We start from the raw sequence: 20097 nt of genomic DNA, 5'->3' as shown, positions 1-20097 counted from the left end.
TAACGACCTGTAACACGTCATGTCGTTGACATCTTCCATTGTTAAATTGTATACATAAGTGTAATTGTGAAATATGGCCCTACTCCGTTACGGGCCAATTTTTCATGAGAAACCAGAAACTGCAAGGGACCGCATACGATAAACGCTGCCAACGTAGGATCAAATTTTCATGGCCCGCATATATTTTACATACACGAAAACCTGGTGACAGCTTTTGTTACCATGTCTAATGACGTCAATAGGCACGTCCATGACGTCGCGTTGCAAAAACCACAAAAACAACGGTCAGCGGAGACACCGCGGATATACGTTTTTTGGGGCGCGATACAGTATTTTGCCGGTCAGCGGTACACCCTAACAAAACTACAAACTGCCTGCAACTTTTACATTGTTTTCGCAGGGAGTCTTACTAGTATCGACAGTGAAAAAGATACAAAACTTAGAGCGCACACTGTAAACTTAGCTTTTAAACTCCGCTCATTTGTTAGATAGTTCTCAGTTAATATTATATATTGTGCCAAAGCCAAACGGAACTTGCACACGGTGTGAAATTGTTGTTGTTTCGTGAAAGTTCATGCTCGCAAGCTTCGAGCAAGTGGCAATATACGTTACGATGTGCGCTAAGGCTAAAACTAAGCAGCTTTTGTGTTGCTGTAGCGGTGTTCTGAGGACATCAACTTCTCAAGTTTGTTGAATTGATGGGCTTGAACCGTGTGAATCGGTATGTCAACGGCATTTCGATAAAATTCGTCGGGAAGACAAGCTCGTGTTCGTCCACTTGTTCGATTGGGGGCACTCGCGTAAGTAAACACGGTCATCCTGTCTCCACGCGGTATCACCGAATTATGGACCAAGTTGGCCGAAATCGAAGCAGTGCTTCGTATAAATCTTGGACACGTTGGTGTAACAAGTGTAGGACTGAATCCCTAAAAGGGTTCAAAATCTGGCCTCAACTCGGGGAAGAATTCACCGAGGTATGTTTTATCATAAAATATCCAATTTTAATTATACTGTACTTCAGTAAGCTTTAGGCTGGCGAAAATAAAATTTTAAATTTTCATGTTTATTATTGTTTCTTTGTTTCTTGTCATAATTTCGAATTGTTGCAGTTCTGTATTTTGCTTTTAGCGCCTCTAAAGTGTGAAAATTATTTTAAACTAGTTGCATAGCTATTAGAGTTTAGAAAAAAAGCTATTTAGCTATTAGAAAAAACCACAAGAAGTACATGACATCTGATTATCTTAAGATGGCAGAAGACATGGAATACAAAGCTGTTAAAAGGGTAATTAAAAATACATGCATATGTTATTGCAAGACAATAAAAATACCATAAAATTTGGGTAATAACAACTTCCAATTAAAACTCAATAAATGAATTTCATTTTTAGTTATAAATAGGCTATCCCCCCTGTATTCACACAGCAATCTTCTGATTGTAAGGCCACCCAGATAATTTCTGACCACATTACCTTAGAGCCTGAGACTCTGTATAACTTTCTAAGATTAATATTTGTTTACATATTACTATTATCTGGATTTCCCAATAGAAAACTCCTTCTATTGTACATTTTTTTCTATTTTGGCTCAGCAAAAATCCTTTTAGATACTGTCCATGGATGATTTCCACAACATCAATGCTGTAAAAACACCAACTGAGAGAACAGTGACCAATGCTCTCCATATTGCAACTCCTCTCCTGAACATTCAGCCATCTGTTGATGGTGGGGAGAGGCAGGGGGCAGGAGCCCGGGAGAATATGGGGCAGGAGCCCAGGAGAATAGGGGGCAGGAGGAATCCAGAGAGAAATGCAAAATGCTAATTTTTGTCATTCATTAAGGCTTCAAATACTTTCAAAAACAAGAACTGAAAATGTTACTTGACTTTCATTTAGTGTCTTTAGAGACTTCTAGGCCAACAGGCAAAGAAAACTTCACCCTTGGGCTCAAAATGAGGCCCAAAATGAAACCCTTTGACAGTGGTCACGTCATAGGTCATTCACTTGAAAGACATGGGTAAGAGTAGCAAGGCTGAAAACGAAGGAAAAGGAAATGCCCAAGGAGTGTGCAGATAAATGACTAAGATGTGTTTTGAGTCTCTTAATTTACAGGGGACAGGAGCAGGACGAACAAGGGTGGGAGTCAAGAGATAGAGGTATGGGAAATGGGAGGTTCTGACTCCGCTGTCTCTTCCCCCACTTGATGCAGTACCTTGTCCCTAGGTAAAAGGTAAAGTCTACATAGAGCCAAGTGGCCCATCAGGCCAGGCTTATCTCGGGTTCTGTAGCATGAACCGACTAGGAGTATTTCTACTACCCCCTGCCGGATAGGATGCTAGTCGATCACAGGGTTACCCCCAGCATTATATTCACCAGTACCCATATGTACACCTTTGTGGAGAGAGGCACCGTGAGAGTAAAAGTGTCTTGCCCAAAAACACAACACAATGTCCTTGACAAGGGCTCAAACACGGACCGCTTGATCCATTGCTGAGCGCATTAACCACAAGGCCACCGCACCTCCCACCTTGTCCCTTAGGCCTAACCTTAACCCTAAACCTAAAAAAAGGAGTCTGTAGATTTCAGTCAAGTTTATCTCTTTAGTCACTTGTGTATTTGAGGCAATTTCTAATTTCCTCACTTTCTGCCATTCAGTTTACAGTACCAAAGCCTGATTTTAAGTGATTCGCAACTACTGATGGAACTTGTTTTTGCAACTTACAACTTCAGACTTTGCACAAAATTTCTCACTGGAGAAAAGCAATGTTGTAGAACTTAAGTGATGAACTAAATGCAATAAATATTAATTTGTAAGAAATGTATCTGTTCTTTAATACATGCTTTTGTGTCTAGTATCTGAGTTGGATGTAGCGAAGATATATTACCAATGGTTTGTAGATGACAGTAAGCCAATTCAGAGACACAGTGGCATAAACAAACCCACTTGTTAGCCAAATATCAGGAAAAAAAATAAATACATATAATTATATAATTTATTGCCATCAGGTGCTATAATGTCTTGTAATAAAGTGGTTACAAGTTAAGTAAGAATCTTACAGAAGGGAGGATGATACAATATTATGACTAAGGGGATCATAATTAATTTCATATTGATTCAAAGCACGTGATATGTAAATGTCTGATTCATTAAGCACATACAATGTAAAAATTATTTTGCAGTGATTGAGCAAAGCTCATCTGAATTAAATTAAATGAAAGGAAAAACAACAACAGTCAATTATTTATATCAGTTGATACACTGCACATGTAAAATAGGGAAATAGAAATCGAAAAGCTTCAAATGACTGAGTAAACAAAATAAACTAGTGGGTTTCATTGAAGAGTTGATTACTGCCTCTCTGAAATGTTGAATGTGTTTTCAGCATCAAAAGATGTGAAACTTGACCACATCCCATAAGTGGAAGCGGTTTCGTGTAAACAAATTCAGGTGTTTGGGCATTTTAAAATATTTAGTTACCTGTGCATACATGTACAAGGAAACGGTCTTGAAAATTTCCATGTACTATCAACATGTAATCGATGTAAACAAAAAAGACCTCAAGCGAGGAAAAATTGTCTATGAACCGAACATATTGAGCGGTCTTGAATGTTTTCAGTATTTCCAGCGTTCGCTCCGGCCAACAAATCACAATATTTTCGATTTCTGCTCCCTTCGCAAACGCCACCATTATATATAAATGTAGGCTTAAACAATCTTTAATGATAGAGAAATATCTTGTGAATGAAATGAACAAATGTTTTATTCTGACAGCAAACGGCAGGTACAAAAAAATTATTTCACCTGTTACAAAAGGCGCAGAAAGTCAGAAAGGTGATAGAAACGCCAAACAAGCCAGTCTTTAAAGACAAATTCTTATCAAAGTTTCTTTGACGCGTTGCGAAATATAATCTAACTGAACAAGCACCACATGTCGGCGCAAAGTGAGTGTGAATAAAACGGTCCCGACTTACATGTACCTTAACCACTTCATGCAAATTACACTTTTAATCCAACTAGTCTTCAAAGTCCTTGCAAAAGCTTCATACAGAACCAATCTTCTGTTTTGCTGGATACTCATCGTTGTTTTCGACAATTCTGAGGCGAGGGCGACTGAAGCAACACGATGCAGGGTCGAGTCAGCAAACTACACATTACTCCACACAAAACGACTCCCCTGTACCCCTATTCATTACCGGAACATTGTTTGAGCATTAAAAACCCATTTAAGGACGTCAAACTCACCAATAACGAGAAGTATCAAGGATATTTTCGACCTTAAAACTAACCAAAACACTGATCTCGGAGAACTGATCGATCGAAGAACAGCACAGCCTGATGGTGATGACCACTGACCAGTTACGGTGACGTCAAAAAACGTATTTCCGCGGTGTCGTCAGCGGATAATATGCAACACACTCATCCCAGTCCTTTCAGCGCTGTCGTCTTACAATGCAGCATCAATATGGCTGGTCGATTCTTACGCAAGTTTTGTTCGCACATAGCATTACCTTTAAAACACTCTTCGACGATTTTAACACCAAGAACTACATCTGTATTTTTGCCTAAGAATGTTTGTTTACGGATGGCTGGAACATCTTCGTCAAAAGCGAAGGAGAAAAGAGAAATGTAAGTCTGGTTTCGTGAGTCTAAAACAAGTTTTTGTCGCGTCTGCGAATATGTTTGTGTTGTGTAATAGCTACATATAGTGTATCTACCACTTTATTACATGAACTGGAAATGTAGGAACCTTTCGACGGTAAAATCCAGTGATGAGTAAAGCTGAAAAACGTACGTACGGTACCACGTAAAATTCGTGACATTGGACCATAATAGCAAGTGAAATTTTAAAAGAGCTTACATGTAGCTTACAGTACGTACGCTTGTAAGTCGACCTAAGGCGTTTCGCCTGCACTTAAGTCGAAGTTATTTTGCGAAGATAGCTGAACATCACTGTCAGACTTCTTTTCGTGGGAAAAACAAACAGAAAAAAAAGGCAAAAAATTTGGTGGCACACGTTACATGTACTCTCGAGCTACACAATGGGGTTGTTCAGCAGTTTTTCGCTGACTGGAAAAATCATCCCATCGTGTAAATATTTTAGCCTGGAAGGAGCGGTATCTTGCTTTTTGAGTCCTTTTAGTTTTTTTCTGAAATCAAATGAATTCGCAGCATCATCAGCCAAGCCAAGGAATGTCTTCCCCAGACTTGGCAGGGTTTCTTTATTAACTTATTGCTGTGAAAGACAAAGAGGAAACAAGTCACACTTACCTTGCACAAGGCAGAAAGTCACATATCCGAACAATAGAGAGGTTGACAACAAGCAGAAAAAAATCACACTCACCTTATGTGGGCCACTTTAACATTATAAACTAGTAAAGAATTGACTTCTAAAATTTTCACATCGTTGGCTTGTGACTTTGTGGGAATGTGGGACAATGGCAAAAAATATCAGGCACAGAAAAATTCTCGTATTTGATTCACCTGCATAACAAAACAAAATACGAGTGAGTGACAAACTGGCACTTAGTCTACGCACTGTTAACTTATCCGCTTTGACGAAAAAGTTCATATACACACGTATCATTTCAAGTTAAAGGTGACATTATTTCTCTTTTTTTGGTACATGAACTCGTGCTGTTGGTGATCTTCAAGTTTACAGTGTATTAGCTCGTTTGTTGAGACAGACGTTCAGCAGAGCTTCGCTGTCGCAGTGGAGTACTCTTTTGAAGAACATTACTATAATTATTGTAAATCTATTTGTCAAGTTTTAGATATGAAAGCTTTTTAGCATTGTATAGTATTGTTGTAATGTAGGTGGATTGACTCAGATTGTGTAGGCTAAACGACTTCGATTCTGTAGACGAATCCACTTCAATGTAGGCAAATCGACTTGCAGGCGAAACCACCGATTACCCCTGAGGTTGCTATTTCAGGGAAACATTTCTGGATCAATGTTGGAGATAGTGATCGTGGTGTGAGAGGTCAAAATTTCAGGCGATTAGCTCAAGTGCCTTCAAGTGTCTTCGAGACACTCTCAATTTTTTTGGTTTTATTTACCCAAGCTAGATTTTCGATAAAACCTTAGCTTAAGGGATACTTTTAACCAGGAAAATAGTTTGGGCAGGTAAATTCATGTACCAGATTGACTTTCTGGTCCACGAAATTGACCTAAATTTTTATGTGACACAACATCATCAAAGCATATAATTTTAAAACTTGGCTAAAAATTCAGGTTTAAATTTCATGCAGATCTGATAACGCTAAATAACCACTAAAAGATGATATTTTAGTACTATGGGTGAGCTTTTTCAAGTGTAATTTTGAGGCTGAGTTTTCACCTTTTCGGGGCAAAATATGTAAGGCTGTCTCCACTAGAAAATAAAAATCCAAACAACCTCAAAGGTACAGTTTTGAAATAAGTTGGTAAAAACCTTCTTCCTGACAAAGTTTCAGAAAATCGAATTACTTTGACATTTTCTGAGGATTTCAGTTATGAATGAGATGAGCCTTGAGGTTTGAAACAGTTCGTGAGTTTGTACTATGCAGATGCAACGAGATATTTTTATTTTTAGTTACAAAGGTAACTTGATACTTTTGTTTTTCACAAGGAGTAAATTCAATTAGAGGTCATGAACCGTCGCTTCTAGTTCTTAGGACATGTTTTAGAGGAGACAAGACTATTTAGATTTGAAACAGTTCTAACGTTTACAATAGTAAGTGCAGGTAATGATTGTTTTGCCCTTGTTGCATGCAAATATAAGGAGATATTTTTATTTTTTAGTTACAAAGTGTAATTTGACACTCTTGTTTTTCACAAGGGAGTAAAATTTAATTAGAGCTGACAAATCGTCACCACTCTTTCCCACAAGGTGTTTGCTATCTTTAGTTACAAGTGTTAACTTAACACTTTTGTTTTTTATATAGGAGTAAATTCAATTAGAGCTGACAAGTTATTGGCTATTGTTTCCGGGATAAAAAAAAAGAGCCTGCGTATGAGCCAAGTGGCCCATTAGGCCGGAGCTTATCCCGGTTTCTGTAGCATGAAGCAACTAGGAGTATTTCTACTCCCCCCTGGATGGGGTGCTAGTCCATCGCAGGGTTACCCCCAGCATTAAGTTCACTGGTACCCATTTATACACCTGGGTGGAGAGAGGCACTGTGAGAGTAAAGTGTCTTGCCCAAGAACACAACACAATGTCCCCAGCCAGGGCTCAAACCCAGACCGCTCAATCCGGAGACGAGCACACTAACCATGAGGCCACCGCGTCTCCCATATTGTTTTCAAGGATATTAAACAAAAAAGAAACTTTCATTTCTGGACGGTTTTTACGTCTCTGCAGTAGCAGTGTAATAGTTTTATTTGATGACATTCATTTCAGTCCGATATTCTTAAAGGTAAAGAGTATGAAAACTGCTCAAATGTTCTTTGAAGACTGCGTGGCACCAAGTTAAAGTGCAATTTAATTAAATCAAACTTTCAACCTGTCAGAGAGGTTTTTCTTCTCTTTCTTTCTATTTTTGGTGAAGTTGTGTTGTGTTGTGTTGTGTTGTGTTGTGTTGTGTTTGTTGTGTTGTGTTGTGTTGTGTTGTGTTGTGTTGTGTTGTGTTGTGTTGTGTTGTGTTGTGTTGTGTTGTGTTGTGTAAAAAGGGTAAACTTACGACTTGTATAAAATGCAAAAAGGTCTCTTAATTAACTTGAGTATTTTTGAGCAAAAATTCGTCTTGGGGGTTGGAAGGGCTATGTGATAGGTGAGTGAGGGAGTTATGCATGTTCGCGTGTCACACCAATCACAGTGCAGGTTGTATCAAAGAATGAATCAAATTGCCGTGTCAGATTACTGTAGTTTGTTCAGTGAAACACTTTATGGCTTACTACTTAGCTATCTTACCATGACCCAGTTTCTTTCTTGCTGTACATCACAACCAAAAAAACTTGTCAAATTAACCAAATCATTACTGCAAACAGCTCCATGAATGCTCCTATCCCCGACACTTCACAAAAAAAAATAACTCTTGCACGCCTTGCATGCCTATGCAGTGTTTCCACCAGAGCGTGCCATTGCGGGAATCCCGCATTACAATCAGAGATGGTCCCCAGAAAAACGAAAAAAGGGCCAATTTGGCCCTTTGTTTTTATAAGACTCCAGGCTTAACATAGGCATAATATTTTAAAAACCATCCCAGGGCTCGAAATTGTGATCAATACGGTCGCCAACGCAACAAGCAGTTCATCCTTGGCGACCAAAAACTTCCAAATGGCTGACCGTGTTTGAGATCACCCTATAATGCATTGCAAACCCTTGATCATTGACTACGTTATGTATGCCTAAGGATTGTTCTCTTGTAATACACGGATCCTTCATACTAGTATCTGATTCAAAAGAAACTTTATTGAGTAGAAACCCTTCAAAAAGCACTTGCTATTAGATTTTATCATGGATCCTAATGAATTGCTTTATTTTCCTTGGTACCCTTCTGTAGCTTTTGATTAGTGACCCCTTTCCTGAAAAATTGGCCCTTAAAAAAGATCTTCAGGGGCCACTTTGGCCCTCAAGTAAAATTTTCTGGCTGAAACACTGCCTATGTTTATACGTGTATTATAACAGGTTAACGTAGTAGCAATACAACCTGTTAGAAACACCTGAAATTTTCCCTGCAACTAGTCCCTGAAATAGTCCCTGCAACTAGTCCCTACAATTAGTCCCCTGAAGAGTTTACACGAAGGGACTGGTCGCAGGTACTTATCACACAAACAGTTCACACGAAGCATTTTGAGCAACAAGTCGCTCACTGAGCCTTGTCCCAACAATTCAAACCAGTTTGAGTTCATGGGACTAGTCACAAGGTCCCTGCGACTAGATTTCGAAGCTAAAATGGCCAGTTCACACAATGGGACTTGTCTCAGTGACTAGTTGCAAGGACTAGTTCCCCTCTTGTGTGCCAACCTTTTAGTGGCTCTGAACCACCTCTGCAGAATTATTTTTAACTTTAAATATCATGCTTACCACTATTCTGTAACAAGCATGCAACATTTCAACACAACATATTGCAACATTGTTGAGCTAAACATATTGCAAACATAGCAGTCCGGATGGTTTTCAGGAGTGTTTTTTCCCCTTTTCAGGGTGACAATAAATTTCATTGATCGTGATGGAGACAAGGTGACAGTGAATGCAAAGGTTGGAGACAGCTTACTGGATGTTGCAAAAGACAATGATGTAGATTTAGAAGGTTAGTGCAGAGCTTTGAACTTGTAAACTTACACATGTATTTTCTGCTTACACAATGTGAATTGCAGTAGGATCAGCCTGTTGTCATCACTCATTTACTGGATATACCTACAATGTTCCTTTGTAGATGTTTAAAGGGGCATCACTTACTCAGGACTTAATCTCACAGATATTTGATAACCTGAGCCCAATATTTCATTCCCCTTGGTAATGCAGCAGGCATCCTTCGAACTTAAGGTCTATTGATTGGTGCACTGTTGGGTTGGGTACAGCATTTGCTGTGGCTAAACAGTCCAATATGTGATTTACAGATAGGACTGCAGTTCTGGCTGACAAACTGTGCCTCGTGTAGGTTTTTTGAAAGTTCATAATAACATATACATGTAGATTGCCCAGATTACGTGTGGTTGGCTGATGATGCAACATTATATGAATTAAAGTGCCACTAACCTCCAGAATTTTTTCCTTTAATAAAATCTACTAGTTTCCCTGATTACTTCAGCAAAAAATTATCTCGATTGATAAAATCTCTGCGTTTCTACCTGTGTTTGAACGTGTAATTTTTATTTTCAGGACCGTGCAAAGTGGGATCTGGGTCGGGCTACTAGTGATGTCACTTTTGTTGTAACATATAGTTAACAAATTTTCCACAAAGTGCATGTCGGATATAAGTTGATAGACAACCAACAGCATGCATACTGTAGTGCCAAGTTGGCTATAATCATTTATGGTCTCATTAAAAAAAAAAACAAAAACAATGAGAGCAAGTGAATTTAATTATTTTATTAAAAATGCTCCAAATTGTAGAAAGCTAAAATAAAATAAAAGTAAAAATGCCCCCCCCCCCCCCCCAAATAAACAAATCAAATCAGTTATGCATACACTTGCCATACTTGTAGAGCATGGTATTATCGCTTGTATACCATGATGGCTAAGCCAATGAAATCTCTAGAATTGCATTGTCCAATGATCCAGTTTTTAATGATACATACATGTAATACCATGTTAATATGAGAATAACACTCAGCAACTGTCAATATTTAACTAACAAAAGTGTACATGTATGTCTAAGCAATGCAGATCACAGTTTGTTGCCAAAAGTATAGATGTCAGAAGAAGATATTCCATGACCATTATTTTGTTGTAGGTGCTTGTGAGGGTACCCTGTCTTGCTCCACCTGTCATCTTATATTTAAACCGGATGAAATGGATAAATTAAAATTGGATGAACCGTCAGATGAGGAACTTGACATGTTGGACTTGGCGTATGGACTAGAAGACACGTAAGTAGTGTGTTAAGTTTCCAATGTAATGGTAAACATTCAATTTCTTCCTATATCTTCAATACCTTAACAAGCAGACAGGTGGGGAGAATATAGATAATCATCAGCTTGGGTTATTGTCGTGATGTTACACCAATTTCTCAAAACTTACTGCCAATAATTTTACAACAGAAAATGTCTTAAATGAGATTAGCTTGCATAGCAAGCGCTATCCCACTTTGGTCCACAAAAATTCAAGGTAAGAGCAATTTTTGTGTGGCCAAATTGTGGAAAACTAGTATTTGTACAGGAACCCTTGCTACACAGGCTAAGTGGGATTAAAATGCTTGCTTTGACTTGCATTCAGATTTACACTCAGTGTAGTAACTACAGTATACATTCTTCCTTTAGTATATCATAATGTCGTACTCTGAAAAGTCTTAAATGTGCTTGTTTCTTTAGGATCTTAAACAAAGAAATGTTAGGGAAAGTTCGATTGCTTGATCCACGAAATGTTGTGGATTCGCAAGAAGAAACCGAGCCTTAACACACAGTCAGACTCCATTCGCGCAAAAGTATTTGTTTAGGCTTTGAACAGACACTGAACTCATTACCAGTGTTTGACACCTCATTGGAATGAACATGAACATTGAACAGCTATCTTAATCTTAATTTATTCAATTTCGCACCTCTACCATTGGTATAAATTAGTTTACTTTTCGCACAAATATTTTTTAACTTGAAAATGGTGCCAGGATGACACCGAAACGTCGTTGTTCAGTTTTTTCGCTAATCTTTATTGTTAACTATATTTCCAAATTTAATTCCTATGTATTGATGTTTCAAACAATTTTTTTCTTCAATTACGCCCCACAGGTCTCGTCTTGGATGTCAGATCATTGTCGCTAAGAACTTTGAAGGAATAACCGTGAGAGTTCCAACAGCTCACCGAGATATTCGTGATCTCTGACAGATCTCATGTACAAGACTAAGAAGTACTTGTACTGTGAAATAGAATATTTGTATATATATAATTGTTATTTCGCACAATTCACGGCCAAATGAATGGTCTCTCTTATTTGGTAAAGTGATTCAGGGAAAGAAATCTTGCCAACTAACCAATACCCATGTCCTAATAACTTTAAGATAGTTTATGAAAGTCCAGAGAGATGCTGACAATATTTCACATGATATCACTTCAATATTACAATCACAGTGCAGCCACTGAAAGAATAGGACCTTTTTCTTCTGTACAGATTATTTTTTTGTGAGGTAAATCTTGAAGTTATCACAATTGAATATGATCATCATTCTCAGCTGTGCAGTCTGCTTGCTGAACATGAACCGGTCACAGTAGAATGTCCTTGAAAAGATGCATTAGTAATTACATAGTAGTTTCATTTGGTAGATAGTGATAAGCTTGGGTCATTCTCTTGGAAATTGAGATTGTCAGTGTTAACAGAATAATACTTCCTTTTCCACTAGCTCTCTGGTAAATGAGGCTCAGCCTGTAACTTCATACGTAGCTTTTGCTATGGTAAAATTTAAAAGCAGACTGTTTTTCAAGGTCTTTCTTTCTGATCAAGGAACAGTCTATTTGACCAAACAGTGACGGCCAGTGGGTGGAAACTACCATCGTTCAGGGTTTTTTTCTTTAATGTACTGTTTTGGCACAACCTGACAATACGCTAGAAATGTAATGGACTTGAATCCCATCCTTGGTGAGTGGCTACAGTATAGTAGCGAAATAGTATACAAGGTAGAAATATACTTGTCGGTGCTTCGTGGCACAGCAAGCAGTGATCAGTGCCGAGACTTCTGAGCCATTATGTACAGTACGTTTAAAGGGGCACTATCATGGCGAGTTTGCTGCATTGTGCTGAAATTAGGACTAAGTACCTTAGCTCGTACATGAAATGGTTGTACAACACCACGATGAAGACATGAATTGTTAAAGGACCTACGTCACGGTTTGCGCATATTGAAAAGTTTAGTCTCAATTTTTCAAATTCGTTGATTGTAATCCGTGTTAATCTTCTCCATCCTTAGCCATCCTTGTTCCTTTATGGTTTATCATTATTTCTTTGTTGTTTTTCTATCTTATTAAACTGTTATTTTCAGGTTTCCTACCATTTAAAGGTAATTTTGTGTGTGGCCAAAATAACTCAAAATACCGTGACTGAACCCCGTTAAAAGGGGGACAATTTTCAGTTAGTTTTTAGTTTCTAACGATTTTTCTTCCAAACGACCGCAAAATTTGAAGACGTCTGCCAGACTTTCTCAGTTTGAACCCTCTATAGCGGTCATTTCATTTCATCAGTCCACTTAGTGATTTTTTCATAGAACTTGACCATTGTTTTTAGGCTTTCATGCTCTTGCTTAGTACGCCTATCCTAATTTTTTTAACTTATTCAGTCCAGACTCTCTTCTTCACTACAAGCAACCACTCGGTAAACAAGTATGGATTTATTTAACAAATAAAGAAGCCTACGTCTCGTGTTTTCCCCTACACTTCTTTCGTGCTCTACCGCTTCCTGCGTGCTTTACAACAGAACAGAGCACAGTCGAGGCTTCTTTATTTGTTAAATAAAACGCGAGCCGCCGGCTTGTGTTTTCTACATTTCTCGAGTGTTCTCAAATGTGCGGAGTGTTCTATCACAGTGTAATACACGGCTTAGGCTTCTTCATTTGCTTTTTGATAATGATTTTACACGCGCAAAACAATTAAACACGCTTTTTCTGTGTTATATACTCTGATAAAACGTGGGTTTTTGACCAATCAGAGCACGCGCAGGGACCTATCTATATTATAACACTAAATAAAGACTGGTAGTTCTAATGTTTTTTGTGCCCGTTACTGTCGCGTTACAAGTAACGTATTTCCAAGGAAAATTTTTCCAATGGGAAAATAAAGAGCCGTGATAATAATTAACCCGTGTTTTTTCTTTTCAAATAAAAGCACAGATTACCACAGGCAACTTGTAAAACTGAAACAAATTTGCTAAACTAACACTATAAGAAATGGGTCGAGAACAGTACGCTGATTTCGTTTGTTATGTTGTGACGATGCCTGACTGAGCTCGCGATCTTTCATTAAGTCTTTTGTCGTCACTTCATGGATTGATACGGAAAGCCGCCACCCCATTGATCCCCTCCCGACTGTATAATCCCCCGCCAATAAAAAAAGATGGAGAAATAAAGCTAACGCGAGGGGTGAGTGAGTGGTGAAAAAGGGTTAATGATTTTGGATGTTGAGCACGTGACCAAACATAAAAAATACAACCAACTTTAATAAAAAAGCAAAAACAAAAACATGCAAAAATCTGCTTGTCTACAATAACATTGTTCCTTTCATTTTCTCCTTAGAAGGTTAACATTGTTGGTAACAGAACAATTCAAAAAGTTTTTTTTTTTTTTTTTTTATCAGACGCAAAAAAGTGTTCAGTGATCAAATGCAACGTGACGGCTACCAGCCATTCTTGTTCTTTCGGCGTTTTTTCTTGGGCTTTGGTCGCCATATTGGTTTCTTTGGAGCAGGAGGTAAATTGGCCGCAGTTATCTTGTCTTTACGAGCTTGCCTGCAAGAAGACAACCAGTAAATAATTTAGTTTTCGTAACCTGAGAAACTGTTAACAACTGTGGGTTTTGAAATTTTCAATATCAATAACTGATCGAAGCAAACATTAGTGTTAGAGTGCAGCTACGGTGTCCGGGTCACTTAAAAAAAGCTGACCAATCAGATTACAGCTCAAGAACGATGAATCCCAGTCATTTGGATCAATCAGTCAATCAATCAAGATCCGGTTAGCCTGTAGAACAGAGAAATTAGTGAGGCAGACCTCGAAGCACGATACACGAGCGCGAGGCGCGACCACCAGCGCCAACCACAAGTCGAAAAAATTCCGCGGATTTTTTTTGGACGCGCGCTTCGCGCTCGTGGTAACGATCCACACTCAGCTACATTTTTCTTTTGTTGCAGTCATTGATTGGTTAATTGCATTGTTTGCGTTTGCTGTGATTGGTCGGATGTGACTGTACTAGGGTTAAACTCCACCGTGGTATGTTTCCTCGTCGTCAAAACTCTATAAGTCTCTGACCTGTCTGCTCTCCTCAGAGTCCGATTATAATGAGTCAAATTAGCGACATGCGACTAATACGTTCAAAATCCCGTGTCTAAAGGAACCATTCCAAAAATTGGTTGATTTTTGGTGTTTTTGAAAATCACCTGTGACATCTTTTCTTAGAGGTCTGGGGTTAGTATAACGAAAGAGAAACTTCAAGAACATCTCAACGTCATGCTGTCGATACTGAGAACGAGACTAAACCACTAAACGGGACTTCCGTCAAACAACTCACCATAGTCGTCGAATGAAATTCACTGTACATGTAACCAACAAGTAACTGACAAGGAGAGCAAAATTCACAACAAAAACAGCGGACATCATGTAGAAGACATCTTGCCAAGTGGAGGCAGCAATGTGAGCTCCAATATGATTCACATGGCCTGTGGGGAAAAAAGTATAACCCAGATAACTAACAGTGTAAGCCAGAAGAAACCAAACCAAACTAATTCTTCGTTTCTACTTATTAACTGGCAGCTTTAAGTGGCGAAGATATCTACAGTCTAATCTCTAGCGGGCTATCTCCTACTTTTCTTTACTTTTCAGGATTTTCTCTTTTTTCACTCAAACAGAAAATAAACGACCTGATCTTGACTAAAATACAATTTCTGCAAGAAAACTCATTGGAAGAAACAGAAAGGGCCAATAATTTCCACTAGATTATTAATATTTGGATGGTGCTACGCTACCCGGTTCAAAAATCAGTCGAATTATTATAACAGCGATAAACTGGGTTCTTCACCACTTACTGTCAAAATACCCATAATAGAACTTGACAACGCAATCAGTTACATAGTTGCCAGGAAGAAACAGTCTTCCAGTCCATGTAAGTCCATTCCAGATCCACTCGGCCAGCCATTTAACTCCATTCCGGACCCATTCGGCCAGCCATGTAACTTCATTCCAGACCCATGCGGCCAGCCATGCAACTCCATTCAAGACCCCATCAGCCAGCCGTGTAATTCCATTCCGGACCCCATCGGCCAGCCATGTAACTCCATTCCAGACCCCATCAGCCAGCCATTTAACTCCATTCCAGATGACATCAGCCAACGATGTAACCTTATTCGAGATCCACTCGACCAACCATGTCACTCCATTCCAGACTCCAGCAGCCATTGCCACCGTAATGCCATAACATTTGTTCTGTGCACCTGTCACCATTGCCCATGAAAGGTCCCAAGCCCTTGCGATCAATCCAGGAGACCTGGGTCTGAATGTTTCGAAGTCCTGACATGTGGCATTTCGGGGATATTTAGCACATTCTTTGAACTTTTGGATCTGCCAATAGATTTGAAAAGAGATTTCTAAAACCGTCTCCCATATAGACCGATGTTTACAGTTTGCTAGATGCTTGCTAGATTAACAGCTCGCCGGCACACATGTATATAACTTATTCTTAAACCAAAACTTGTCAACAAATATAAGACCTACTGCATTTTTACGACAGAGAAATATATGAATCTCACTTAGTAAAGATAAACGTTCAATACCTTGCCATGTTTGGGTGTCCTGTTAACACTGGGTGAGCTGTTGATATCTGCCGAGCCCATGTTCTTAGTGAATTCGAAAACCAATTTCATGTCCAGTCTGATGGAGTCGATTTCCATCTTAACCACGTAATCCTGTAACAAGAAAATAGCAGTATTCACAAACTATTGGGGAAGCGGAGGGAGGGATTTCTCGGTTGTGCAAATGACATTTCTCTTTTTGGGGGGGGGGATTCAAAAGACCGTCATAATAATTTGGATTGTCTCCCATCTCACCGACAGTAAATTGAAGGAATTTATGCGGAAAAAGGTTACGTCTGTGTCGCAGGGACTAGAGTGTCCCATCTTGTGTAGCTCATCCCGGGTGCTGTAGCACTAAAAGCGACTACGACTATTTCTACTCCTCCGGTACCCATTTATACACCTGGATGGAGCGAGGGACCGTGACAGTAAAATTTTCCTGCCCAAGGGGTCGGTGGATCTGGAATCGATGCGGAGCTTAGCACAATAAAAATTTGTGCACAATATAACGCGCCTCACAACAACAATAACAACATAAACTAAGCCAAACAAACAGAGAAGAATGCAATATGGCCTTGCGCTAGCTAGCTTTCTGCAAATTCACCCACCTCATTAATCCAGCTTCCAGTGATGATCGTACCGTGGATAAAATCCTTGAAGAAGAAATCCTGTTTCTCAACAGATTGTGGAGTTTCTGCATAGATGAATTGATATAGTTGTCACATACTGCATTTCGTTTAAAACAAAGGAACTTTCTCAGCTGATGTAACCGTTTAAAAAGCCAAAATAAAGACAAAAATGAAATGTAAGTATGTATCAAACAATTGTTTGTCTATTAACAAACAAATGCAAAGATCAGAGCAACGCGGTTTCAATAAAAGACAGTGGCCTTTGAGCCGGGAGTGAACTTAAATGTAACCGTTTAAGCGCGCGCTTCAAAGAGAAAGTAGCTGAAGAACACTCGCGCGCAATGTTCTCACGTGAAGATTTCCATGGCAACCATAGTTGTTTATGTTTTCCGAAAAGTGAAAACATTTTTGTCTGTCAACTTTCCCCACGATGAAGACCAAACTTCTTGTTCTTAAAAACTGCCGTTAATTTCTTCTTTGCATTCAGCGAATAAAGACTACATGATTTGTCTAGAAACACGAGTATCCATGATGAGGAAAAGACATTTCGTTAGAGGTGTAGGGTTGAAATTTTAGTGCGCGATAAAAAAAATGAAGAAAATAAAACATGAATAGAGATGAAACACAAGAAAAGACTTACCGTCTCGTTTGCCAGGGTGCGTAAGATACGCTAAAATCAAGAAAACTATCAGCGCCGAAAGCGGAAATATCACCTTCATGATTGCCAACAAAACTTTTTTCTTCTCACGATGAACGCACAACTTGTTCGTTCCGCGAAAAAGAGCGAAGTGAAAAGTGACGTCACAATGAGCGTTTTATGACGCAGTGAGCGCGGGACATTCAGTCTAGTTCCCAGCTTTTTTCAACGAAGTCAGTTTAGAGTGCGTTCCTTAAAACCGACGTCAGTTTAGCTAGTGTGCAGTCTTTCAAACCATTTTGTTTATTAGACAGAACGTGTTCTTACATGTAAAGGTAATGCACTCATTTGGTCGAAAGTCGAGATGAAAAAATCCCATCTCCTTTTTTCACTTCTTTCTATACAATAACGTTTATTACAGTAGTTGCACGAGTAGCTTTTCGCTTTAGCCTTCTAGCATAGTTTTGCGGAGAGATTAACAAACGAGAAATAAAAATTAAAACAGTACTGTTCACATCTTTGTTCTTCTAGCCGTTTCGCAATGCATTATCATAATCGAGTGGTATTTAAGTTTGACTCGAGCGTCGATGAATAATGAAAAGCAAAACTCTTGTGTTTAATCTTAAATTTACACTGTTGTGTGCGATTGCCCTAACGAATTGTATCTGTTTTTATAATGATGTTGACTATTTACTTACTGGTGCCAAAACTCATTCATCTTGTCTATTTAAACCAATGATTTTAAAGGAAATGCACAAGAACTTGCTCTATTGTTAATCTGTTTTTCTATGCACCGATTCACTTACAAGATTTCTCTTGACACGAGTGTTAGCGTTTGAAATCGCAGTTATAAGAACGCAAGACGCGGTAAACCAAAACGAAAGTTTTACCATGGAGGTGTTCAGGTGAGAAGGGTCGTTAGAGAACAATAAGAAGAATTAATCTGTTATTATTTGATCTTATACACTATAATCGATGTATTTTACGGGTACAAATTGTAACTCGGTCTTGTTAGAATCGTATCTTATGGTAACGCACTTCCGATCCAGTTTATTCACTGAGCAAATTTTGCGGAAACGACTTTTAAAATATGTGGTATCACTTAGAGTAGATCTTGCATTGGAAATGTGATTTTTATTATCTTTTTGTGGATTCAGTGTAATCCAAGTTTTACATAGCGAAGCTCGAATGTAAATAAGATAACGTTTTGGGGACTTTGTGCGATAGAAGTTAAATATTTTGCTGATCTTTTAATACCCGACTTCAAATAATTTTTGGTCAATTTTGGGTAAAAATATTCCTTCCTTTTCGGTCCTCTTAGAGTTGAGTGTTGTTACTCGGTCGTTTCGATCATCCATAACCTCTATTTATTTCATCGTAGCTCAATTGTTTAATTTTTCATTTAGATGCTAATTAACATTGTCCGGCTACAGTAAATGTCGCTTTCGGTGTTATCTGACTTGTACTCAAGTAGTATCGAGTTTCTCAGTTTGATTACGTCAATTTCATTTTCGCCCTTCGTAATTTTCCAGCGAGTTGTGTGGTTTTATTCCTCATACAGACAAACAAATTTTGTTTCATGTTTCAAATGGAGAGCAGTTGACAGTTTATTTCGGTCGACGAGTTTTCAGTTGTAGCACCTGTAAACAAGGCGACCCGCAGAGCCATTGAAAGCTTCTTTAATAAAAACTACCTTAAAGCCAGTAGCTAACTACAATAGCGTCGATCCATTTTTCCATTTTAAAAAAGCTCTGATTTAACTGCCTTGATGTACATCAAATTCCCAGAACTGACAGAAATGAAATGAAAAAATACTTGGAAACCGTTAGAAATGAAGAATGAATTGTTCCATTCGATTCCATCGGGAATGATGCCTGACTACAGTTAAGTTCGGAAACGCCTTTTTTCTTGTGACCGTACATGTAATAGTTCCATATTTATGAAACAATTCCTTCAGTAAACACTACCTGTACGTTTTTCTAAACACTCCTAAACAAAACTCTCCTGACTACATGGCTGAAAGAGACGCTAAACTGAATAGAGTATTTTCCAAATTTAAGACCAAGAAAGATAATTCATATATTAAATTGTCCATGGTGCTCTGCCTTTTCTTAGTCGGTGCTCAATCTAACTCAGAAACAGCCTGTTTGCCTACACCATCTAGTAATTCTAGACGTCTGTTCTGTTGTCTGAGAGAAAACTCATTTGTTTTCGATCGTGACAGAACACCGGGTTCGAGCAACGTGTAACAAACAAAAAACGATCAAAAGAAAGAATTTGAAGGCCAAGCGTGTATTTTGAAGAGAGTTATCACTGTTACCCCTGAGATCAATTTTATTAAATAATTTGGTTGACAGTTATTACTGATGATATGTATTTCAACGTGCGCTTTCCGGAATTATTTCCTCGTCAATAACTCGGTCAAGGTGTCTTATTCACCTGAGTTTGGTACCGAAAACAAAGAATTTCCTCCATTGTTTACTAATGTCCATCAAAATGAGTGAAGTAGAAAGAAAACACTTCTAATTCCGTTTTAATAGCTCCAACACTAGGATGGATCCATTCACTCGACTTTTTAAAGTAGATTAAATCGATTAACTGAATGTAATGCGATTACGTCCGCTTATGAAAGTTGGAATTGTTTAAGCAGGAAAGACAATTAATATATTAAACTGTCCATGGTGCCCTGACTGTTCTGTTTTGTGCGTAAT

The 20097-nt window shown here is 38.6% G+C and overlaps 2 protein-coding genes across 2 annotated transcripts in view; one reads left to right on the top strand and one right to left on the bottom strand.

The window, feature by feature from the left end:
* Positions 1-14829, top strand: part of LOC145481438 (2Fe-2S ferredoxin-like) — a 15036-nt gene extending 207 nt beyond the window's left edge. Inside the window, exons 1-4 of the mRNA XM_081459928.1 lie at positions 1-4622; positions 9121-9227; positions 10374-10509; positions 11365-14829. The exon at positions 1-4622 is cut by the window's left edge and continues 207 nt beyond it. Of these exons, the coding sequence (XP_081316054.1) occupies positions 4402-4622; positions 9121-9227; positions 10374-10509; positions 11365-11458 (558 nt within the window). The 5' untranslated portion in view covers positions 1-4401 and the 3' untranslated portion in view covers positions 11459-14829. The remainder of the gene's footprint in view (positions 4623-9120; positions 9228-10373; positions 10510-11364) is intronic.
* Positions 14830-14919: 90 nt separating this feature from the next.
* Positions 14920-16812, bottom strand: LOC145481439 (uncharacterized). The gene has a single exon (XM_081459929.1). It carries the CDS (start codon positions 15771-15773, stop codon positions 15348-15350), a length of 426 nt encoding a protein of 141 aa, XP_081316055.1. The 5' UTR covers positions 15774-16812; the 3' UTR covers positions 14920-15347.
* Positions 16813-20097: the final 3285 nt, after the last annotated feature.

Source organism: Orbicella franksi, chromosome 3 (assembly GCF_964199315.1).
Source record: "Orbicella franksi chromosome 3, jaOrbFran1.1, whole genome shotgun sequence".
NCBI lineage: Eukaryota > Metazoa > Cnidaria > Anthozoa > Scleractinia > Merulinidae > Orbicella > Orbicella franksi.
This window is presented reverse-complemented; position numbering and strand designations above follow the sequence as displayed.

What these genes read in the sequence shown, in the direction of transcription:
- LOC145481439 (XM_081459929.1), bottom strand. Translation starts at nt 15,773, where the DNA reads ATGGTGACAGGTGCACAGAACAAATGTTATGGCATTACGGTGGCAATG.